Source organism: Anarrhichthys ocellatus, unplaced genomic scaffold, assembly GCF_004355925.1.
Source record: "Anarrhichthys ocellatus isolate YVR2014 unplaced genomic scaffold, GSC_Weel_1.0 scaffold10, whole genome shotgun sequence".
Lineage (NCBI taxonomy): Eukaryota > Metazoa > Chordata > Actinopteri > Perciformes > Anarhichadidae > Anarrhichthys > Anarrhichthys ocellatus.
This window is the reverse complement of record NW_022280040.1, coordinates 8,757,824-8,781,989: the sequence shown is the minus strand read 5'-3', so window position 1 is coordinate 8,781,989 and position 24,166 is coordinate 8,757,824. Positions and strand designations below refer to the sequence as shown.

The following is a 24,166-nucleotide window of genomic DNA, read 5'->3' as shown; positions in this document are numbered from 1 at the left end:
GAACAATGAAACCCCTAAATAGAAACATGTTTTTTGCTTTGTAAGTCAGTTGTGTCAGAGCACTGATATGGTTGAGTTGAGTCAAGGGAATCAATCAAGAGTCAAATGTCAAGATCCAATGAATGAAATACAAAAACAGCTTTCTACAGCTTTTTATTAGAACATTCAAAATGAAAATGTCTTTACATAATCCATCATTGACAAAATGTAACAAAGAGATTAAAAAAATGTGAGATGCATAGATGCAGAATGTGAGTCATTACACATTCGAATGGTTTGAGGGGGTGGACACTGGAAAGCAATAGGCCAAAGCAACAGGTCTAAAGCGGCTAAAGAGATGAACACATTGCTGGAATACCCTCGGCTCTCTGCTCCTACAGCTGGAAGGTGTGTGTGGATGTACGTGCACGTACTCGCTCATTGGGTCCATAGATTTCTCTCGTGTCCCATATCTGGTCCAGGTAGGACTTACTGCGTGAGACGGTCAATGGCTAAGCTACAAGAATGCTTGGGACTGTGTATTCATGACCATCTGCATGCATGTGTTTGTTAGCATGTTTATTTCTTGCGGTAGTCATCTGCATAGGCTCTGTGATCTTCCTGCTCAGGGTACTGGTCTCTGTACCGCCTCAGTATGTCCTGGAGGCTGGTCATACCCTGTGAGAGTGGCTGGTAGGACATGCGAGGTTCCTCATGGCCGCTCTGGTAGGGCTCCGCCTCGTACTGCTCTTGTTCCTGCTGCTCCGGCTGCTGCTCGCTCTCTGCTGCCCCCTGGCTGTGGTCCTCCTCAGTGTGATGCTCAGGCTGGGCCTCGGGCTGAGACTCGAAGCGGCGCAGGCGGCAGTCGCGGTCGTACTCGGGGTCGCAGTGTGGGTTGGACGGCTCCAGGACTCCGCTGCGTGTGCCGTCGGCATTCAGGTGGGGCTCGTAGGCCTCGGCGGGGTAGGGGATGCGGCGGTGAAGTCCAGCGCGAGGCTCGGTGGGCTTCACAGGGAAGCATTCGCGATCGTAGCCGATGAAGCAGTCATAGCCCTCCTTGGTTTTACCTGGGGGGCCCAGAGGGTGGCGCTCCTCCTGGGCAGGCTCCTCATGATTGGGAGTGGGAAAAGGGAACTGCTGCCTGGCGGAGGGATGACCGCGGCGATGCATAGCAGCCGCCGCCTCGCGGATTGCGAAGTAAGGATCGTTGGGGTTGGTCTCTGGAGCAGCTTCCATGCGTGCATATGGGTTGTCACCTTGAGCTTGGGCCATGAATTTGCGCAGCATGGCGTATGGGTCATTAGCTGGAGCAGAAGCTGGAGGAGAAGCTGGGGCACTAGCCTGGTGGTACATAGCATAGGGATCATTGACTCTGTTAGCATTAGCATAAGCATCCCTGAACATAGCATAGGGGTCGTTCTGCGCAACAGGAGCAGCACGAATGGCAGCAGCCTCATCTCCTTCCTTATTTTGATATGCCTCAGGGGGAGTGGCGAATCTGGTAGCGGTAAGAGGGTTGCAGCCTTCTTCATAAAGAGGGTTGCAGGATCCAGGGCCAGCGGCGGCAGGAGGGTTGGGGGTACGAGGCGCCTGGAGAAACACATCACAGTAGAAACGGAAGTCATTATCATCAAAGCATAGATGCAAATAAAAACACAAACAGAAAGCAGCCGATGAGACGACAATAAACTAAAGCATACCACAAGGGAGGCAGCATGGGCACAGCGGGGATCCCGGGGATCGCAGTTGGGGTACTGCAGGTAGAGACCAGACGGGGCTTTCTGCACCAGTTTGGGTTTGCAGTTGGGGTCTTTGCTGGGGTCACAGCCAAGGTGGGCGTAGGAAGGCAGGGGTCCGGCAGAGGGTGAATACCCGTAGGCCGCTTTCAAGTGGTACTGCAGGCACTCCACATCATCAGAGGCGCAGATACGCAGCAGCTCAGCCTTCTGCTCCTAAACCATGAAAGATATAGGGAGAGATGGTTGAATGATGTTATTGAGGCATCCTGTGGTTTAAGGCCACTGTATGCAGATATTTTATCATGTTTGAACTTATTTTGATAAGAAAAGTTTGGGATTTTGTCAAAACTTTAAGGCAAGTGCAGTGAAAATGATTGCAGTTTTTTTCAGCCCTTCGTTCTCAGCATTCCCATATTGGAAAACACGGTCACTCCGTCTTCTTTAAAACTACCACAGGGGGCACTAAAGTCCAACATTTTCAAATCCTACACACTTTAACATGCAAATATTTGCCACATGTGCAAATCTCTGCAACAGCCTGAGGTTAAGTAAATTGCTGAACCTCAATCTACTCATAAATAAATATATTAAAATACCTTAAATGTACATGGTCATATTAAGAGTAGTCTTGAGGAACACTTTGTGATATTTGTGGTACGATTGTGATGAATTGTATTTCTCTGTTCCAGATGCATCATATCCTTCTAACCATTGGAGTATAAACACTTTGTGGAAGCATACCTTGGAAAGGAAGGATCCTGCGGATGGAGCGTAGTAGTAATACCCTGACTGTGGGTCCTTCGCTGGAGCAGCGGAGCGGGCGTACTGAGGGGCTGGGGCCTTCACTGGTGCCGGGGCGGGGGTGGCAGCCGGGAGCACCAGAGGCTGGTAGGGGCTCTTGCCCTGGACCAAAGCAGCGTACAGGCAGTATGCGTCCTTGGTGGGGTCACAGGTTTTCACAGGTGCAGGTTTGGGGGCCTCTGGCTTAGGTTTGGGCCTGCTGGTGTAGGAAGCCACGCAGTTGGGGTCATCAGAATCGGAGCAGGACTTGTAGACATCCCCCAAGTGGCGCAAGTAGGCCTTGTAGGAGCGACGTCCCTCAGCACGGTTCTTGTTCTGGAGGTAGGCCAGGTAGATGCGGTCCATCTCCTGAACCTGAGAGGGGAGGATGAGTTTATTGGTGAGCTGTTTCAGGCGATGCATGGGCACAGTTTGTAAACGATACTTGTGAAGTGATATCCTAAATTGTATTTAGTATCAAATAATCTTAAAAGATGGTACAGCAGCTGTAGTCTGCTTAAATCCATGCTAATTGCAGAGATGAATGATAGATCTCTGTGGGTTTATCACATTACACATTATCTGACTCATTGTTAATATGTAAATATTGATTAGAGCAACCCTTATTATTGGAATCCATTGTCACGTCTATGAAAGGGGAACTTTAACAGCCTCCTTTTATTGGACAACATAGAATCCTTGTTTGGTACTAAAAAGATAGACTTAAGGTGGAAAGTATTTTTTCTTTTGCAGGTGTGTGTGTGTGTGTGTGTGTGTACTTACTGCCTCCTGGTTGCCGTTGTCAGTGAAGTACTTGTACCAGCCCCAGAAGTCTGAGTTCTGTTTATACCAGCTGATGTTCCTGCGGTTTCTGATCTGCTTCCTGTGAAGCGCTGAATCAGCCGCACTCTCCTGGATACCTTCTCCCGCTGGGGGTAGAAAAGAAAAGTGAAGGCGCTGCTGAAAGGCTTCTTGTGCTCACATCAAGTCCAAGGACTTTCTCGTGACTTTTAAAGTTTATAACAACTTATTCAAGACATCAAACTTGATATATTTGGGGGTTAGACATCATATTAAGCCCTCAATTCGTTTTACTTGTCAAGAATATTGCTTTCACCCCTGGCTGATTTACTCTGCAGAAACAAACACGTATGTGTGTAAGCATATGCTGAGGTAAAAAAAACAACACATATTTACCATCTCCTTTGGCCTTTTTCACAATTGGTCCAGCAGACAAGAATGCTACAAAAAACAGAGAAAAGCAAAAACAGATGTAAATTCCAGAAGTTGCTGAAGTCGAGATAAAGTTTTGGAAATTGCTTACTCTTTCTATTCTGACCTTTTTTTAATTGTGTCTGTAATTCATAAGCTGTAATGTCTGGCATTAAACCTCAAACACTTACAGGCAGGTATCGTTCATTAAATAGGGCAGGGATTGGCTGTGCATGAAACGACTGCAGCCCTTTGTAGATTTTATAGGTGAGCCTGTAACATCACACCCCACGGTGCGTTTTCAAAGAGCTGTGGGCGCACATGTATGTGCGTGCACTGTTTGACCCCATGCGGCTGAGAGAACAGCAGACTCAGCTCTGCTCCAGGTTTCTTTCATCTCCACAGGGAAAAAGTGTTAATGCCTTACAGGAGGAGGAGGAGGAAGAGGAGGGAAAGGAGGAAGACCAACAGGGGAACAGATGACGGGTTTAAAAGAGAGATCCAGAGGGGATAATTCAGGGTTATGTGACGCGTGTCGGAAATAGAAAAAACATCAATCTCCTGCTTCAAAAAAAGAGTTCTGATGAGCTTTGACGGGATTAATCTGAAAGATGTGACGCACACTTTAGCGTGTAAGGTCAAACATAAGGGGTAAGAAGTAAAGGTATGAATTTGCAGAGAGAAACATAATTTAAAAAAAAATAGGCGAATAGAGAAGTGAAGGTGACCTGTGGTGATGGAGCGAGGAGGAGGAGGAGGAGGAGGAGGAGGAGGAGGAGGGTGGGCTAAATGATGCTGTCTCAGTGTATCCGCTGTTTTTTGTTTTTACAAACCTGTAAAAAACTGTCTGGCACATCTGGAAACAGAGCTTTAAGAGGGCCGAGGAGGAGGAGATGCTGACAGGTACTCATTTTTTACATGAAAGGAGACTGCTCCTACTGCTGCTCCCTTTTTCCCCTTTTAACCAGCGTGATTTAAAAAAACATTTCTAAAGGACGGACGGGACTCGCCCCTTCGTAAATATGCCAGTCATGTAGAAAGCAAACTGGAAACAGGTGGTGAAGGAGAAACCTGTCTTCATGTTGAAACATTATAATGATATATGAACCACATTATGATGTACATGAAGCACAGTTGAGTTGACGATGACGTGAGTCCATGAACTGGTGAAGGGCACAGACCCTGCGCAGTCTAACTAACCCCTCAGCCTTGAGTTGTAGATTGTGAAGCTGCATCGCAAGTCAAATTGATCTATGAAGAGTTTTAAATAAGCAAGGTAACAAAGCAAACGGAGGCACAAAATACAGACATTTATTTTGTGTCAAATCTATCGGCTAAAACCAGCGATGCAAAGTGTGCAAGTTTAATTTTGACTTCAGTATTTCAATTTCATACTACTTCATACTACTATTACAATACTTTTTCAAGGCAAATACTGTACTTTTTACTCCACTACATTTATAGGAGAGCCATAGTTAAGATCAAGGTGCAATGTAAGGTTTATCCAATAATGAAATATCACACTGACAGGGTGGAAGTACATTTTGCTGCTAATAGTTTTGTACTTTTACTGAAGTAGAAGCCCTGAAATCATGATGTAGAAACTCAAATATTTGAACACTTTTTCCAGCACCGGCTAAAACTTAAATCAATTCACAATATCAAACCATATTTCTGTACTTTCTGAAACATCTGATAATGTGTAGTTATTTTAAGGTTTCTCGTACTCCCAGCTTTGAAACGGAGGCTGATTATACTGCACGCTGATCATCATGATTATCACTAACCAGTAGTTTTAATGACGGGAAATTACTGCACCTTTGAGTTCTTTCTCATTCACAATACAATTCACCATCATTTTGGAGTTGCATGTATCAAACTAAACATAGCCTTACATTCAAAGAACATTACATAAGCTCATCATTCAATGCTAACTAAATTAAGTACCATCATTTGGGATTTTTATCAAATTGAGGCTTTTTATGCTCTGACGAAAAATGACCAATTACTGCTGTGTCTGCTTACAATAGGAGATAATAGCTGACATATGAATCAATGCGTCCTTTATAATACGCAGGACTTGAATGATTCACACTCGGCCATAGCGAGGAGAGGTCATTCTCCTTAATGAGTGCAAACTGAAAGATGAGTTTCTGTTTTGTGTTTTCTCTGTTTCTGTTTACTGTGTTTCAATGTAGTCAGTTTAGATCACCAGTGGTGGAAAGTAAGTACATTTTGCTCAAGTTGTGTACTTGAGTATTTCCCTTTCATTCCCCTTTATACTTCTACTCCACTACATACTTGAGGGAAATACTTACTCCACTACATTTATTCAACAGCTGTATCTCTTAGTTACTTTTCAGATTAAGATACGAAACATATGATAAGCTTGTAAAACCCTCTTATTGATAGGTTTCTCTTTTATGGGAATTTTTAATGTTTTTATGTTGTTTTTAACATTTTGCTTTAAGTCTGTTATCTGTGTTTATGTGGTGAAACTTTTAAGCAGCCATCATGGCCTCCTTGTAAAAAACTTTCAAAATGGGGCTCATTTTCTGCATTGAGTACTTGCAAACTTTTACTTGATCAACATTGTCAACTCTTTTACTTGAGTATATTTGAGGTCTGCTGTACTCACCAGGCAGCAGAATCACAGCCAGCAGCGTTGTGACGAACACGCCGGAGAAACTGGTTCTCCTCCTTCCAGCCATGACTTGACCTCGTCCTCTCCTGCCAAAGAGACAGACATTCAAAACGATGCTCTGGTGCACCAAAACTTCCCCCTCCATCAGTTTTGTGCCTTGAAATCTTAGCACACAACAAATTTTAGGTGTAGTAAAATGATAGTTATCCACTAGTTATGCTATTTTAAACAATTCCCTGTACAGCTGCATCTTTAGACGCAGATCCTCTCAGACTCAGAGCCCAAAGAGATGTTTGTTACCTTCAAGAGAGGCTCTTACAAACCTTCTAAATCACTGTTGCAAGGTGGTCAATTTTACAACCCCAGACCCCAGACTTGTGCTAGTTTTCACCTGGAGAGCTGGTGAAGCGACCCCTGCAGCTTGCAAACGAACTCTGATTCGCAGGCTTTAATAAATAAACATGTTGCCACAAGGTCTCCTGAAGCTATTGGTTGTTGCAGTCATAAAAAAACAGAACCAGGTGTTGTTCAGCAGTCAAACTGGACTCCAACCTGGACTTGAATCCCTTGTTAAGTACCTTTTTAAATACACAGAAGTGCAGAATCACCACAGTTTGTTTTTGAGTCTCTTACCTGTGATTATCTTATCTTCTGTCTGCGGATCCAGATGTGGACTCAAGTGAAGCCGACAGACCAGGTGACTCAGTCCACCTGGGCTCAAACACTAAGTGTGTGTGTTTGTGTGTGTGTGTGTGTGCGTAGAGGTTCCTGGTGCACCCGGTCCCTCCGGCCTTTCTGACAGACTGCCCTGACAAAGAAATCTGGAAAGGTTTTAAACCAAATCCGTTCATTAACACTCGTGCAGAAAAAAACAGGGACCACCTGAGGGGGTCAAAGGACACCTCAACAAGATGCTTGATTGGTTAGATCTTTCAGAAAGTCTCAGCCAATTGGAGGCACCGTAATTAAAGACAGGAAGAGAGAGAAGGTGGGAGGGCCCGCAGCAGAGATGGAGACGTGGAGGGAAGCGGTATGAGAAGTGGTCTCATGCGGCATTTCTGAATTGAACACGATTGATTATTAATTCACGTTTAAGGTTAGTAATCAAACACGGTGTCTTTTGATGCAACAATCGCTCCGAAGCAAGAAAACCTAAAAGACAGGAATGGACAGAAGAAAGACAACATCAGGAAATAATGAAGGGGATCTGAGCTGCCACATAAGCACTTCTCAGACCCTCAATGAGGGCCAAACCACAGTTCTGTCTAAACCTGAACACACACACACACACATGCAGGACAGCTGGTCTACACATGAGGAATTTGATAATCTACAGTTTCCTCCTCAGTTTAACTGTGTTCAGGCATGCCAGCCTTGTAACACACAAACACACACACACACACGCACACACACACAGATTTGAGTGGGTCTCTGGGCTGTGATGTGTAATATCAGCACATCTGACAGCATTAGCCTGTAACTCCTTCATAACACTCTGTAGTCTGAGGTTTGTGTCCAGGCCGGCTTCTGAAGTTTAAGGCAAAATTGCAATCTGCTCTTTCTCACCAAAAGTCATTAAACCCAAAATAAATCATGTCTGAAGGGGATGAAATTAGTTTATAAACGCTATCTTACTAAAGTTTAGAGAGGATACATCTTTCTATTATTTTTGGATGTACTGAGTTTGGGAAAGTGGTCACCCTGTGAACATTGGCCCTTATGAAGGACACAGATGCTAAACATCTTTATTTTCCTATTTTATGAGGTACACTGTTAAAGTCAAAGTACTTTGAAAAAGCAGCTCCAATATGACACACAGTCTATGCTCGGCCCCATAGTTGCAATTTAAGGGAAATCATAGAAAAGCCCTAAAGCCCTTTTTCAATCAGAGTTAAAGGTTTGTGTCGTGTATCAAGAGTTAAACACTCAAAACTATCAAACATTTTGGTTCAAACGTGCTAAATTCTGGTCGGTGCCAACAAGCCCCGCCTACTTCAAACCAGAGCCCAGGAGCAAAGGAGAAAAACTAAAACTACAGGAATCTTGCATGTGAAATGATCAAATTGCCCTAATTTTGGCAGAAATGTTTTGTGTTCGTGGAGGAATCTGTTGCTCACAGAAAGAAAATGGATTAAAAAAGTGTGTTTTCAGGCCTTCTAAGTTCGGAGTACCACAGCATGCAGTGTGCTTCCAATTGTGTGGCACCAGTTAGGGGAATGCCGTGCTCTGGTTTAATACGACAATAACCCAGAGCACAAAGTCAGGTCCATAGAATAAATTGTTTTCCCAGTTTGGAGAAGAACTGGCCTGCACAGAGCCCTGACCCCAACCTCCGCAAACCCCTTTGAACTGGAAAGCTCCAGAGTAATGTGCACGTCTCAGGAGCGAGATATTCAACGACGGCACATCGGTGTAACGTTGGGGCGTCCACATACTTTTGGCCATGAGCTGTAGCTTCTTTAAACTGTAAGCACCTAACCCTGAACAGCCCTCGTTCTCTGCCCGGGGTAAATGTACATACATGGTGTGAACACATTAATGTGAAGTTTTCTATTTTCTTATCTTCAGGCCGACACATGCAGCAGGTTTACGTGGGCCTGCGTCACCTAAGGGAAAGTCCAAACTGAATACATTAAAATGTAATTTGAAGTCAAAAGTTCATGCAACAGTCAACAGACATAACTGAAGGCACGTATGAAGTGATTTAACTCTTATTATTTCTATATTTACGATACATTTAGAGTCCACACATGAACGCTTTATTTGCTCCGTTTTCTTTTTTTAGCATTTCCACATTTTTCCGCGGCCCGGCTCCTGTCCCGTCGTGCCCCGGCTGAACATTTAGCGGTCGTGTTAACGCCGTATCTCGTTTGTAATTAAGTTTGCCAACAGGTGTTTCACCGAGCCCACAAACCTACAATCCAGACGGGAGCAGATTCAAACACGACGACGACAAAACCATACTCATAATTTACTCCAACGCTGGAATGTGAGGGATTCACAGAATTCACAGACACCTGGTTTACCAAGACAAAAAAAAGATCTTTATCTCTTTACAGTGGTGAGTGACATGTAGGAGGAGGGAGCTGTACAAATAACAAAGAACTTAAGAATAAGCCCATTTTCATGATTTCTTTTCTTCTTCACACGTTCACAGGAACACGCAGGAGGTCAGCTGCTGTCGTCACTGCAGGTCATCGTCATCGAACAGATCCTCAAAGTCTGCAGGCAGTAAAAGCAAGAACACCGGACGGAAAGAAAAGGAGAACAGGGTTAGAATGAGTCCAGCTGTTTCCCCTCAACTCCTACACGTTCAGCTAATTATGCAATATATCATGTCTTTTACAATCATAGCCTCCAAGTCTGAATATGAAAGCTTCTCGTGTGATGTTTGGTACACACTTTTGTGAGTTTGTGGTTGATGTAAATTATATTCTGACCTTTCGAGTCAAGTCAACATTATTCATGAAGCCCAGTAAAACAAATCACCTGGCGGGGCTTTGAGCTCTCTGCAGCGAGGATCTTTCAGAGTTATCTAAAAAGCTACACGTATATATCTCTGCAGCCGTTTGTAGGCTGCGTAGTAATATTTTAAATTATTTATACATTTACCAGAATGTCCATCGGCTGAAAGTGATTTTGTTGGAGAAACTCTTTCTTTCATGTCTGAGTGGCTCCCAGGAACAGGACATTCCTGTTTTAGCCTAATAAGGGACAGGCAGCGAGTCAAACAGCTGCCCCTCGGCTACCCATAACCCCTTGCAACTATTAACACAAGCCACCGCAGCAGCAGGGACCGGGAGTCTTCTTCTAGAAAAAAGATAAAAGAACCAAATTAAAAGGTCTCTTTGAAATGAAATAAAGGTTTTAAATGATCACCCTCGTTGTATAATCAGACAGAAGTCTTTTCCTGTTTTCTATTCCTTGCTCACCTCTTGTTGAATGTTAAATGAGTATTTAGAGTCTCGACTAAGATTTCTTTCGTCGATTAGTCATTTTTCATGCAGAATTATTTCTTTCCAAGAAACTTATGCGCACATCTCTGATAAACAAAGTTTAAAGTGGTGCTTTTGTGGAGAAACTCAGTTCTACAGACCTGTCGATTAAATCAACTACTCGATTAGTCGTCAAAATAGAGTTTCGTCTAAGATTTTTCTTTGATCGAGTGAATCCCTCCCCATTCGTTCTCCATCTGCATTCACTGAAAAGGCAAATGAGGAGCCATTAAGTTGCATCATTTTGAACACTGCATGTCTTATGTTGTGTTCCAGCTGTGTGTCTATCTTCAGATGAAACACGGCGTTGAGTGCACACGTTAAATAGCATGAAGGGTTCTTTATAGGACTCAATTCCCTGTTAGTGCCACGAGCTTAGAATTCACTGAATGGCAGTTTAAGCAGTATTAACCACCAGAGAGATGTGTGTGTTTGTGTTAAAGCAGCTGACTGGCGAGGTGTCCTGCTGAGTCTCAGTCTGACAGTAACTATAAAACTCACTTTACCATCCTCCTCTAAGCTTCCCTCTCTCTTTTCTTTCATTCCCTCCTTTTTAACAATCAGCTCTTTTCTCTCTGGGTCATGTGCTGCTGAGCACAAATAGTTTTGCCTGAAGCCGACGCAGGAAGACAGAAAGCAGATTAGTGTCTTCTTGTGTGTGTTTAGGACTGTGAAACGGGGGTTTACAGGATTTACGGGGTCTTTGAGAAGACAATGAGGTTAAGACAAGAAACTGGTCAACATGCTGAAAACTAAAACTCCCGTTCATGCAGTTCTTCAATAATCTGGTTTCTCTTCTTCACCATTTTATGTCCGTCCTGAAAAATGTACTGAAGTTAAGATGTTCCATTAGGAACTTTCCTGGTGATAAGATGCTTGAAAGGTTTCTTTATTAGCCAGAGCTGATGTGTGTTGAACAGGTTTCTGTTAATCCCTTGATAATTAAAAGGCAACCCAGTTCCTCCTTTACATGATGTTACAGATGTCACATAACTACCAAAAGTCAGGAATGTTTAGTTAAGTTAAATGCACGTAAACACAGCAAATTAACGTCTAAAATCGTGAGTGTCTGCTGACGAATATGGGCAATAAAGCAACAGGACAGAAACAAATCATAATGGTTCACATGCTTTAGTTACCAACACTTGTAACGGTGCACTAGAGGGGCTTTACTTCTTCAACCCAACACATACGAGACTCAAAGGAGTATTTTGCTGCTTCTTTTCTTGCATCACGTCATGTAGCTTTGATTGTTTGAGTTTCAGTCTATTCCTGAATAAAAGTGCTGAATAAAAGAAGATTTCTGCTCAACTCCGCAAGCTTCCTCCTCATTGAATGCCGTCCTGCTGACATGGTACTACTATACTAAAGAACAGGTGACTTAAGAGGAACATATTGGGTAAAAAAGGAGAGAAATGTGTGGCTGACCGTTAAAGAAGTCAGAGTGCACTGCTTTCTCATTGGCTGCCAGGTCCATCAGCAGGCCGCTGCTGCCTCCTGCCTGTTAACACACAGCAGTACCACCAGTTTTAATGCATTAGCACATCACACACACATTGTTTAAATGTAAAGAGGGATAAAGACGCTGCTGGGGGACATACTATAACTTCATGTCTGGTGGTGGGACATTATCAGTACATTATAGAGAGGGGGATACGTTTAGTGGCAGGTTGAATGTGTGTCTCACTATAACTTTTGCTGGGAAAGTAGTAACTTCCCCACATTCACCTAATAACACACACACGAGGGTAGAGCAAACACTGCGCATTCCCCAAAGAAGAAGAGGAGGAAGAAGAAGAAACTGCACATTATGGAAGTAGTTAAAGCTACATATGCTGGCAGATGCAGCCTGGTAGGACAAGTAACATGTCTTACTCGTTGTGTACAAAAAGCGCTATTTAAAAGCAATGCATCATTATGATGATTATTATTATTATTAACCAGAAAGGCTGAAAATCAACTGTCTCTAAAAGCATCTCTTGTTAGAGCATTACAGCTCTAACGTTGCTAAGCTAGCTAGCATTAGCCCGATTATGTCGCTGTTTTTCGGTCCAAATCTATTAACGCACCTCGTCCAGATCCACGTACGGTCCGGCTCCTTCAGGGAACATCTCGTCCACTGCGGGCTTCATTGTGTTCTAGTATCAGTTCAGCTGAACGTGCGGCTTTGAGTCTGTCGGCTAGCTCTGGCTAGCTCGGGTAAACAAAACAAAACGTGTGCAGCACTCAGTTGTGCTCGGCCAAGTCTAACTAGCTCGTTTCAATCGTTCCGCTCTTTATTTGCGTTACAAAACACAGAGGAGCAGTCTGTCCACGTAACTGTTAATAATTAATATTAACCATTAAACTATTTTACAATATTAAATCCTCATGTTGATTTAATCAAGGATAATACGATATTACCTAATTGTACTAACAAAGTAATAATATAATGCATTGCATTGAAAGGGGCGTGGCTTATATATTATGCTGTATAGCTGAAGAACGTGAAAAGTGATTTAAACATTTATTTTATTGTGAATTTTAACGGATTATTTTGTGTAGTAAAGACATTGGTATTACGTTTCTATTTACAAGGATTACTTGATCATAAGTTACTAATATATATATATATAGGGAAAGAAGACAACTAATTAAATTAGAGGAATTGATGATTGAGAAGAATTTGAATTAAAAAAAAAATCATTACATGTTTGGAAATTGTTTTATTTATTTGTGGTGCATTACATTAAGATAACACACAATCACCTACAAAAGGGCTACATACTATGACTACGCTCTATACAGTGATATACTTCATCACAAAGTATTCACTTCATTATGTTGTGACTCCATATTAATTTCCTTATTTCCTCGTCATCTTTCCTTTCTGAGAAATGCATTCCTTTTTTATTTATGCAGGGTGTCACATTAGCTCTTTCCCCGCCTCTTCCTCCTCCTGGATCCTTCCAGCCCCATTTCAGTGTTCCTGTCCTGCGTTGGTCTCATATCCCAGCGTGTCTCCGAGGTGCTGGTGAGCGAAGAAGGTCCGGGCCATCTCGTTGATTTGGTTGTAGGCGCCGATGGATCTGAAGTATTCAATGTAGTTCCAGAAGTCAGAGGTGGAGTAGGGCCAGTAAGGAATAGCTGCTGGTTCTTCATAAGGCCCTAAAGATCAGGGAAAGACAGCTAAGACAACTTAAAGCATAAATCCTCTCTCATGTGCAGTCATACTCCACATTCTGCTGGTCAGGTTCGGTTAGTTCAGTCAGTGTATTTGAAACATGTCCAAGAATGCCTTTACACAATGCTCAGAGAAAGGGTGTGTACTTGTAGCTTTTATATGTGAAAAGAGATGAAGAGCGAGTTTTTCCACTAAAGAAAAGGAGAACCACACCTCCATGTGTACTGTACTGTACTCAAGTACAAAGACATGGTACTTGTACTTTATTTCAGTAGTTCCATTTTATACTCTGTAGTAGTAGAATCTACTCCCCTACAGTTTGGAAGGCAACATTTAGATTATTAATACAAAATATAAATCAACTAATAAATGATGTATTATTATGGATTAAGCTGCCCAGCAGTATCTTAAGTACTTATAATGAGCTCCATCTTTTAGAACTGCAACGTTAAAGTGATGAATGCATTATTTTGATGCTAATACTTTTGTACTTTTTAATATTTTTTAATACTTTTGTGTATGTGCGTGTGTCTGAGATTAAAGCAACCAAAATAAAGTAAATTAAACTTGTCCTTTGGAGCATTGGACTATTTCAGTGTGCATTCACTTCAGCTTGAAGTCTTTGTGTGAATGTCATCAGTGCCAAGAGATGGAAAACTATAATATCTGTGGCATTTTGTGTTTGTTGCAAAATATGAAGGCATCTAAAAGGAGATGTGTTTTTTATATATATATATTACCTTCTTCTGGGATGACTCTGGCCTCTGTGAGGAGACAGAGACAGAGAGAGAGGGGGAAAAAATTAATATTCCCATGCATTCCAAGGCTTCCCATGCACAAAGACGGGATTCAAGTGCAGAAAACTGCACTCCTCAAATATTATTGCTGACGATTTCGCACACACACACAAACACACACACACCCACACAGTCTGAGGCATAAAGAATTCATCATTACACAGAGTCCTCTTTGTACACATGCAGTCACCAAAAACAGATCGTATAGATGCAGCACTTTCACATCTGGGAGAATTATACATGATTTATACACAGCTATACACATTTATGCATGCATGTATCAAATTGGGTTTTATTACTTCACAGCTACATGTTTTTACATTAAAACAAACTTAACTTCAGTTACAAGAAGCATTCAAGTGAATATTAATTAATTCGTAATTTACAGATTAAATAACTCACCAGTGAGTTGAGAAGCACAGAGGCAGAGGAGAACACTGAGACAGACCAACAGCTTCATCTTTCCCCCTGAATGAACAGAAATGCATGTGATGCTCTCTGTTTTAATCCAGCGGTCAGTCTATAACAACATGCAGTATAATAATTCCTATTACCTAAAAAAACTTTTTTTCTTTCAACAATTTAGTGAGAGTAAAATGACATTAAGATGTTTACCTGTAAATGATTTGTGAAGCCGTGCAAAGAGGTGCTGCTGTTCAGCTGCTGGTTGACTGTGGTCTGATGTGTGGGGAGCTTTAGGACGAGCCAGTGGACCTGCATCATGCACACACACACACACACACACACACACACACACACACACGCACACACAGCAAAGCCTTGTCCAGATTGTACTGATTGATATTTCCAGATGATCTGCCCATGCATGTTGTTATTTTTCTCTAGGTCCACATATTGCCCTCTCAATAATGTGATATGTTTTAGCACCTAATTAAGAATTAATTCATTAATGCATATTTGTCATATCAGAATTACAAGGCTTGATTTTAGAAAAGAAATATGTCTTACTCTACTTATAGGATATTCCACTGTGACTTTTTTTCTTCCTATAGTTACTGTGGAACTTTTGGATATGACATTACTCCCATCTCCTCCTTGTTATAGTCGATACACAAAAAAAGATTGACCAAATGACCGGCTTAATGAATAGAGCTTTAATAGTCAAAGAACTACACAAGATTTGCACCATCACCACGAATATGCTTGTGTCATTGCTACACTATGTGTTATGTAACATTATGCAACATGTCCTAATATCACAATTCAATATACCACTTGTGAATTTCTTGAGCAATTGTGTTTATTTATAAGTTTACAAAAATACCATTCCCTCAGTCATTAAAGCACAGAGCAGTTACTACAGAATTTAAAATATAATATGAAAACACGTTAAATGTTTTAATATCTGTAAACCAAGCAGATTTAACTTGTTTTTGTCAGGAATATGAGGAATAGTTACAACATGAGGCCTGGGTGATGCTGGATAAGTACTGGGAATCAAAGCAAACCATACTGAGATATGTTGATCCATATGGAGCCCTGCCCCGGGCTGTGACTAGTTCCTGGTGAATCCCTAGTTATCCTGGCAGCCCATCTGATCGGTGGGCTTCATCCTACACAGTTCGATCCCTTCCTTGGTCAGCAGCTCTTTGGCGTATTTCACGGTCTCCGGAGGAGGGAAGCGAGATCGGCTGAGGATCCAGGCGAAGTCCACGTGAAAAATGTTGAGGATGTTGGTGCAGGAGTACACGATGGACAAGCTGGTGTAGTCTGTGCTCACAACCAAGTAAGGGCTGTAGGGCGAAACTGGGAGCAAAAGTCACAGAGACAAAGGAGAGTGAGGTGTTTGTAAAGCAGAGTTTATGAAATATTTTGTTAAATAAACCAATGCAACCCAATTAACTACATGTACTATGAAACAGAGGCGTCTGAGCAAGATTTAAAACAAAATGAACGAGAAGAGAACTACAGAGAAAGGATTACTCGCTCATAGTCGAGATCTGACTAACAGTATGATTGTTTTAGGTGCAAGACACATGAATAAATGCAAGTATCATCTGCATATTGATGATACAGAACAACGTATAAATACCCAAGACTAAGTGTCTACAGCCGTGCTAGCAGCCCTGTGAGGAGGAGCTAAATGCTAACAATGTCCCCTTAACGTCACAGTGATGTCATGCTCAAGTTGGCTGAAAAAGGACATAAACATCTACTGATAACTAGGTGGACAAAGAACAAGAAGGGGAGGAAGACAACAGCAAAGATGACAGAAACTAAAAATGTGAAGAGGATGAGGATGAAGAAGAGTGCTCACAATACGAGAAGCTGACTCCAAGTCTGGCAGGTTCTCTCGGGTCCTGAACCACTGCAGTCCCTTGGGCTACACTCACCTTTCCTTTACTGAGAGAGCGAGAGAGAGAGAGAGGTAAACTTTATCAAACTAATATAAGGGACACAGTAAATCAGCAGTAGTGCATGCTACATGTTCAAGGGAAGAGAACAAGATTAGTTTAATTGACAATAGTTTAATCCAATTACACAATCACTGCAATCAGAAAGATGGAATCAACTGTCTATCATCTCCCAGCATACAGGTTTGTCTACAGTGTATTCAGTCCTTTCCTCTGTTTAATTATGAGCATACTCCACCCTAAGGTGTGCCACCACAAGGCCTTCAGTCATCTGCTCAACGTCCACACATAACTAATAATTCATATTTTAAATAATTATTACTCATTGCATATTTATACGGTGATCCAACCGACACGTGAGCATCAAAGCTTTGGTGTGTGCCATTCTCTCTGGTGGAACAAGAGTCACAAAGATAAGCAAATTGGTTTGGTTTGAGTAAAACCTGAGTCAAATTGTTTTGAGTTAATCTTTGTTGTTTTAGTGTATCAATTTAAATTTAAATAAATCTTCTCTTCTAACTCTCTGTAAGACGGTGGATGAGCCTATTTCTCAAAATGCTGCTACTGAATTATTCCTCAGAGTCTGATGGAAGAGATGTAGCCAACTAGACTATAGTGGGTTTGTTTCCAAGCTAGAATCTCGAACACCGAACTTCAAATCAAATCCAAAGTCAATAATCAAAATCCCTCAATACTCACTAGAACTGGGAGTTCAGGACCTGAATGGTTCCATCTTCCCTCAGGGCATAGTTGGCCTCAATGCACTTTCCTTTCTCGAAGGAAGCAGGCAGCTTCTCGATCTCGTACCACCTACCCAGATACTGTTAACAGAGATGTTTCATTAGTTCTGTACAGTTCAGTGCATACCACGTGCATGAATGAATGTTTTTAAGGTGTGTTTACCTGTGGAAGGTTGAAGTTGGGCTGCACCTTGGGAGTAGGACAAGGACCCCAATGATAGGTCTGTGCTGACACCAGAGGGAGCAGCAGCAGGACGAGGTAGACTGCAGACATTTCAATCTGAAAAGTTATTAAATAAATGTGATGGAGTAAAAATGAGAATATTACCACCTGAAAATATAAATACTCATGTAAAGTACAATTCAAATTGTAGTTAGTAAAAACTAATCAGGCACCAGGCTTCGACAAGGAACAAGAATGTGTGCAATAAAAAAGACGTCTCCGGTTCTGCTGCATTGAATTTGATCCTTTTGTTTAAAAGAAAGTATCCAGCGTGAGTCTGATAATATATTGGAAGTGTAATACTACATATTGTAAGAAATAAAGCACCTACACTTGTGCAACAAATGTCACAAAATCAAACAATCCTAAATTTTTCTTTGTGTGGTCAGAAATAGTGGATTATATAACTATTGACAGTGGAATTAATAATGTTGTCTGGTGTTATTGCTGTTATCTAAAAGAATAGCTGTATGTGGATGTTTCTGTTAGCAGGCTGTGGTCAGGAGTTACACAATGTGGGCTTTTGTGTTCATTTACGTCAAAGGTGTACCTGCATTCTGTGGAGGGTGTTTGGCGTGGCACATTTCTTCTTCTATTGTTCTCCCTAGAGATGTAACCTGGTTGACTAGGATTTCATGGTTTTGTGAAAACACTGTCTATCCCTCTCAGTGCTGTAGCAGAGAATCTCATCTTCTCTTTTATCTCTTTACACAACATCAGCAGCTGCTTAACCCGTTCTTCTAGTTTCACGTAACAGCTGAACCTTCATACAGGCTTATATAATACTTGCTTTTAGTGGATACTACTGCGTAACAATAACCACAAGCCTTATATCTAATAGTTTCTAAATGTGTTTTGAGCTTAATGATAAATAAAAAGCTGCAGTAAAAGTAAAACACTGATTTACAACGTTACAATTGTACGACAGAGCTGCACAACTACATTTAGATTGTAGTCCCAATTTGCTACAAGAACACATTTTATAATGTAATTTAGGAAACCAAAGTCGAAAACAAGTTTTTGTAAACGGCAGGAAAACAATTGCTTTAAAAAAAAAAAAGAGCCATGTTAGAAAATAAACCTTTATCTTGTTAAGTCTACCTTTGAATAGAATTCAGCCATAAAACGTTCTTACCTCAGGTGTACGAGGGTTAAAGATGTCAGGTGGAGGTATGGTGGAATCTGCAACCGTTCATGAAATATATAACTGAGCTCTGCAGACAGACACAGACTGGGAGTGTGTTCACGTTACATCACTCCCACAGCACGAGGCTGCTCATCAGCTCAATTGTCATCATGCGCACATTCCCATGTTGTGAAAATGCACACGCTGTGATACGGGTTAAATGTTTGATTCAGTCGACTCCCACAGTTTTATTTTCAAGCACACTCTCATTCACTGCTTCATTATTATGCAGATTCAAGTATATTATTTAATTAGAACATTCTTTGTACAATTATTTATTTAATTTTGTTGTGGTGCTGATTTGTTCTGATTATGCAAAGCACATACATAAGGGCTGATTATTGTTATAATACCGACTGTGGCTAAGTGGAGAGCAGGGCCGTCCTTCAATCAGAGTGTCGGCGGTTCGATTCCTGGCTCCACTAGTCACATGTCGATGTGTCCTTGAGCAAGACACTTAACCCCAAAATCGCTCCCGTAGCTGTGCCGGTGTGATAGAATCTGAATTGTAAGTCGCTTTGGATAAAAGCGTCTGCTAAATGACTGTAATGTAACAAGTGGCTTGGCCCCAGTGTGTAATCCTTGTTGCAACAACCAGATGGTGCCAAAAAAAGAACACAAACAGTAGTAACTTTATATCATAGCCTAGTTTCATAATATATTCATAAGAAAGTCACAGTGCAGTGTGCCATTTAACAGTCATATCACAGTATGCCATCAAATGTCTTAAGAAATGCCCTTCTATCGAATGTCCTCAAAAATGTCTTAAGAGTTGTAGCACATTGTGTCACAAACATGTAAAGAAAGTCAGTCACAGTATAGTATGTCACAAAAAAGTCACATGAAAGTTAGCTCAGTTGGTAGATTGTACATACTAAGCATCATAACTAAGTCCTTCAGTTTGTGTCCTAGGGTTCGAATCCAACATGCGGCCCTTTGCTGAATGTCTTTGTTTGTCTCTATTCTCACTAATAAAAAAAGGTACTTTTAACAAGTAAGAGTCATTGTAAAGTATGTTAAAATGCTTTTTCTTTTTTTTAAATCAGTATGTTGAAAAAAGTCATAGATCGTCTTTCATATTTGATGACACTATTATCACATAATTACAAAAAAAAACAAACTTATCTGACTTATTCTTTTTTCAACTAAACTTTAATATCAAACCTTTTTTTTTTTTTTTTTTTACCTGAGCCAGTCTGTATCTCAGTGGACTCACCATTCACCACCTCGCAGGTCTTTATCATCTTTATCATAGTAACTCCGGTGGCAACACTTCGGGCAAGTGTGCCTTATCTGCCTTCCACCTCAGGAACTATCGTCCTAATTTATTCAGCGGTTGTTTTAAAAAATAAATAGAATTCAGGGGCTCTGCTTCTTCTACAACAGCTTCACCGCTTCCTCCCTTAAACCTCTCGGTACATGTATTTCCTTCTAGAGAGGAATGAGCATTTCTACGCACAATGAGACCAAACACACACACACAAACTTAATAAAGATTATTTATTTCCAGTGTTTGTTGAGGGAGGGCATTGCACCCTTGTTTTGCTGTACACAGGCGAGATGTTCACTGTTCAGGGAACATTGTCTCATGCAGTTTTAAAGATACCTTTGTGTTGCTTCTCCCAGGTTTTAAGCGCCCATGCATTTTACTGCATTTGAAAATAAAAAGAGGGGAGGGGAGGGGAGGGGGTAAAACTCTAATGAAACACAGACACCGACATACATTTGAATGCTTTGATGTGAGTTTAACTAAAAACAGGAAAGACCCCACAACAAACAACATGTCTGGAATGCCTGTGAGATTATTCTCGTCCACTGCTGGTAGAAACAGCTTAAAAAAGGGGAAAAAAGAGGCACTTCTTCTTCTTGAGATAAAAACAACGTGTAAAAACTTACTTTTTGGACTATAACTGGACATAAAATCCACTGTACCAAGCATTACATACTTTAGTATCAGCATTTCATTGCTGTTTTTTCTTCAGTCTTTATTTGATAAAACTATAATAGTCCTCCAGTCCATCAAGCTAATATCTGGCTGTTATGACTGTACTGTGAAAAAACAAACTTCCCACAGCACTCAGCTCAGAAAGCAGCCCTCAGTTACATCCATATACTTCAAGTACAGGCAAAAAAAAACACATACATATTGTTTTGAAAAGGACAATATTGTCACAAGCAACTATTGTTAGTCCGAGAGAGTAATACATTCTTCATACCGCTTATAATAGGAAGAACTGAATCATGATTCCTTTAAAAAAGAAACGATTCCTCCTGCATTCAGTAATAAGTTGACCTTCCTTCTTCTCATTAGTGCTGTTTAACAATCCACAAAGTCCACTTCTGTCCCGTCCACTCACATTCTTGCATTAGTAGGGTTCCATCCTGCAGGAGGAAGTCAGAGTTCTGTCCACGTCTGTTCCAGTCAGTGGAATCACACACATAAACATCTCTTCAGCATTATTCCAGTAACAATCACATAAGCCTATACATAGTATGTACATTAGATACATAAAGTATACTTTGTAGAAAAAATATTGTGCAGTAACCTTAGCTAAAATACCCACATTCGTACATTTACGCATTCATTCAGGTTTTTTTGAATCCTCACAAACACGCTAGACAAGACCGCTCTTGCCGTTTCACAGATACTGGTAGAACCGCGAGCGGACGACCTGTGCTCCGGACAGTTTGTGTGGGTGAGCGTCCGCCCCGAGGCTGGCTTTGTTCTTGCCTTGCAGCCCGCTACCGTTAACGTGCTCCCCTGCTAGCGGCTGTGCGCCCGGAGACGGTCTTTCAGGGGCTACGTCCTGAGCCTCTGGGTGAACCTCCTCGGTGACGGATGTAGGTGCAACTTCACCGCTGGAATCGGAGCCTCTACACCGCTCTCTAGTGATCCAGTCCCGGATGGAGAAGTCCTGAGAGGAACATCTGGGCTTGAGGCGGTCCAGAGCGGACAGATCGGCGGTCTGGTCCACACCGCCTTGCTCCCTCCAGTCGTTGATGGCCGCCAGCTCGGCGAAGTCCCTCTGCCCGCCCATGGTGTGCCTGCGGCGGATGTTCTTCTTCTTCCCGCGGGCGTCCGGGGCTCGGTTCTTCTGGGTGAACATATCGTCGGCAGATGAGCGTAACCTGAATTTGAGCCGCTCTGTGATCTTGAGGTGCCAGGCTGGTTCGGGACGCTCCGACTCGCTGCGGGAGGACGAGCTGAGGCTGCTCGTGGACCGCCCTTTCTTCATCACCTCCAGGACCCGAGAGAGCCGCGTGGACGACTCCGATCTCCCCTCGCTGCGCTCCGTGCTCCCAGAAACACCCTCCACGGATGACTCACTGTCCGTTTGCTGTCGTAGGGACCACCTTCTGGAGAGGGTGTCGCACTCGATCATCCTGTGTGACGGGAAAAGGCGCCGTGCTTCCAGCTTCGGCGTGGTGCCGCTCTCGGCTGCTCCACCTCCTCGAAGTTCGGTCTTTTCCAGACTCTGGTCCGGGCAGGGTGTAGACTGGCTGCTGCCACCGCCCGGGGCGAACACCGGGAAGTCACTTTCACTGTCCGTCTCCATGGGTCGTCCCTCGCTGATCAGCTCACTGCGTTCGTCGTCCGCCTCCTCCCCACCCTGCAGCTCCGGACTGAGCGCACTGGACTCCGCTCCTGTCAAGAATGTGATGGAAGAAGTGGTGGAATAGTCCGAGGTGATGGAGCTCACCTCTGCACCGGCGGACGCGCCTGGACCTGCCACCGGCCCGACACACGCTCCTACAGGAAGATCAGGGGACACTCCGGTCCACTTCTTCGGTCTCGACCTGGGCACAGACGCTCCAGAGCTCATGGTCCCGAGGTCTGAGGTGTTCTCATCAAGCTGGGATGGGGGGTCCGACAAGGAGGGTTTCGCCTGAGCTTGGTAGACAGAGATATTTGGGGAGGGGGAAGTTGAGGGGTGTCTGGGTGGAGTCTTCTCCTTCAGGAATAAGGAGTTTCTGTGCTCCCTCTTGGCTTTAGGTGTGACCTCCACAGTTCTGCCGTTCTCCTTCCTCTCCTCTGCACGTACCGGTTGCTTGGCGCTGGGTTTTGCGTTGGGGCCGGGACGAGTCTCGCTCTGAGCCTCGGTCTGGAGGCCGTGGTGGTTCGGCTTCTGAACAGCGATTTCCTTCTTGAGGAACACAGCATCCAGATCATCATCTGAGCTGCTGGCCTGCGGCTTCTCCTTTGACTTCTTTCTTTTGCGGCTGGCTGCAGCAAAGATGGAGGAGACTAGGAGCTCTCGATCCTTCCCTGAGCCCCAGGAACCCTGCAGAGAGGGACAGACGAGGAGGAGGAGGAGGAGGAGGAGGAGGAGGAGGAAAGCAAAATGAGTATTTCTGAAGGAGCACATCAAAGAGAACAAAACAAACCTTCCCCCCTGCCTGGAAAACTTAAACCTGTACTCCACCTGCTCCCGTGAAGCACCACAAACCAGAGAAGTAGAGAGAGAGAGAGGAACATTAACAGGCGTCATTAACAGGGAGCACAGTATTGTTTCCATGCCGGCAGAAGCAGGAGAAGCAGCGGCACAGCATGAACTGAAGCGTCCCTGCATGAGCCTGAGCTCTGGCATGAGTGGCCTAAAAGCTGGAGGAAGGCAGCCACATAACAGCAGTGCAGTGATGAAAAGCACCTGCTTTTGCTAATGACAACATAGTTAGGTTTTTTTCTATCTCATAATGAGAAACTGCATAAATACAGAGCTTGTCAGCCACAAGTGCGATGTGTCACGAAGCAGAATAGAGGCTGTGGCTCTCTGGACGTACGGTCAGCTGTCAGACTGAATGAACTTAAATGGGCGGTTCACCCAAATTACAAAAAAACACATTGTCTAACTCAGCCCTTGTGGAATCTACCCATGCAGATAGTTTGGTTTCATTTGTCTCCGTTTTCAGATATCCATCTGTGGTATTGATGCTTCTACCGTGATACCATGAATGTGAATAAATTATAATTCGTAGTGCTCACATCATTGAGAAATGACATTTAAAATGTTCAACATAAACAGTGACGATTCACAGGCTGAACAGGTTTTGGGACTATTTCTTCAGTGGAACGTGGTTACGATGAAAACTAGCAGTACATTTCCAAATGAGAGCAAACTTGCAAGCTCATTGCATGCCGCGCTAATAAAACCTGAGTTGCAATCTGTGTTGGACTGTACGATGTATAAAATATAAAATATGAGGTATGCTGATCTTGATCTGTCCTGCTCATCACCTACCTCCTGTCATCCTCCACTAGCAGTGGCCTGAGAGGGCTAACGCTGAACACACACACACACACACACACACACACACACACACACACACACACA

The 24,166-nt window shown here is 42.9% G+C and overlaps 5 protein-coding genes across 10 annotated transcripts in view; all 5 read right to left on the bottom strand.

Annotated features, from left to right (window-relative positions):
* Positions 1-558: 558 nt before the first annotated feature.
* On the bottom strand, positions 559-6,421 carry and1 (actinodin1). Its single transcript, XM_031850312.1, has 7 exons — positions 6,349-6,421; positions 3,696-3,740; positions 3,282-3,427; positions 2,460-2,873; positions 1,680-1,931; positions 1,372-1,569; positions 559-1,161 (listed from the first exon to the last, which is right to left on the bottom strand). Exons 1-7 carry the CDS (start codon positions 6,419-6,421, stop codon positions 559-561), a joined length of 1,731 nt encoding a protein of 576 aa, XP_031706172.1.
* Positions 6,422-9,375: 2,954 nt separating this feature from the next.
* Positions 9,376-12,580, bottom strand: cops9 (COP9 signalosome subunit 9). The gene is made up of 3 exons (XM_031850243.1): positions 12,419-12,580; positions 11,778-11,850; positions 9,376-9,576 (listed from the first exon to the last, which is right to left on the bottom strand). Exons 1-3 carry the CDS (start codon positions 12,479-12,481, stop codon positions 9,539-9,541), a joined length of 174 nt encoding a protein of 57 aa, XP_031706103.1. The 5' UTR covers positions 12,482-12,580; the 3' UTR covers positions 9,376-9,538.
* A 728-nt stretch (positions 12,581-13,308) lies between these two features.
* Positions 13,309-15,781, bottom strand: otos (otospiralin). The gene is made up of 5 exons (XM_031850310.1): positions 15,730-15,781; positions 14,925-14,987; positions 14,712-14,777; positions 14,253-14,276; positions 13,309-13,496 (listed from the first exon to the last, which is right to left on the bottom strand). Exons 1-5 carry the CDS (start codon positions 15,779-15,781, stop codon positions 13,309-13,311), a joined length of 393 nt encoding a protein of 130 aa, XP_031706170.1.
* apodb (apolipoprotein Db) lies at positions 15,406-18,907 on the bottom strand. The gene is made up of 5 exons (XM_031849786.1): positions 18,783-18,907; positions 17,588-17,704; positions 17,384-17,505; positions 16,588-16,673; positions 15,406-16,076 (listed from the first exon to the last, which is right to left on the bottom strand). Exons 2-5 carry the CDS (start codon positions 17,696-17,698, stop codon positions 15,844-15,846), a joined length of 552 nt encoding a protein of 183 aa, XP_031705646.1. The 5' UTR covers positions 17,699-17,704; positions 18,783-18,907; the 3' UTR covers positions 15,406-15,843.
* Positions 18,908-20,316: 1,409 nt separating this feature from the next.
* Positions 20,317-24,166, bottom strand: part of arhgap21a (Rho GTPase activating protein 21a) — an 86,186-nt gene continuing 82,336 nt past the window's right edge. For all 6 annotated transcript variants that reach the window (XM_031849784.1, XM_031849783.1, XM_031849779.1 and 3 more), the window contains one exon: positions 20,317-23,116. In XM_031849784.1, coding sequence (XP_031705644.1) covers positions 21,473-23,116 — 1,644 coding nt within the window. In that variant the 3' untranslated portion in view covers positions 20,317-21,472. The remainder of the gene's footprint in view (positions 23,117-24,166) is intronic.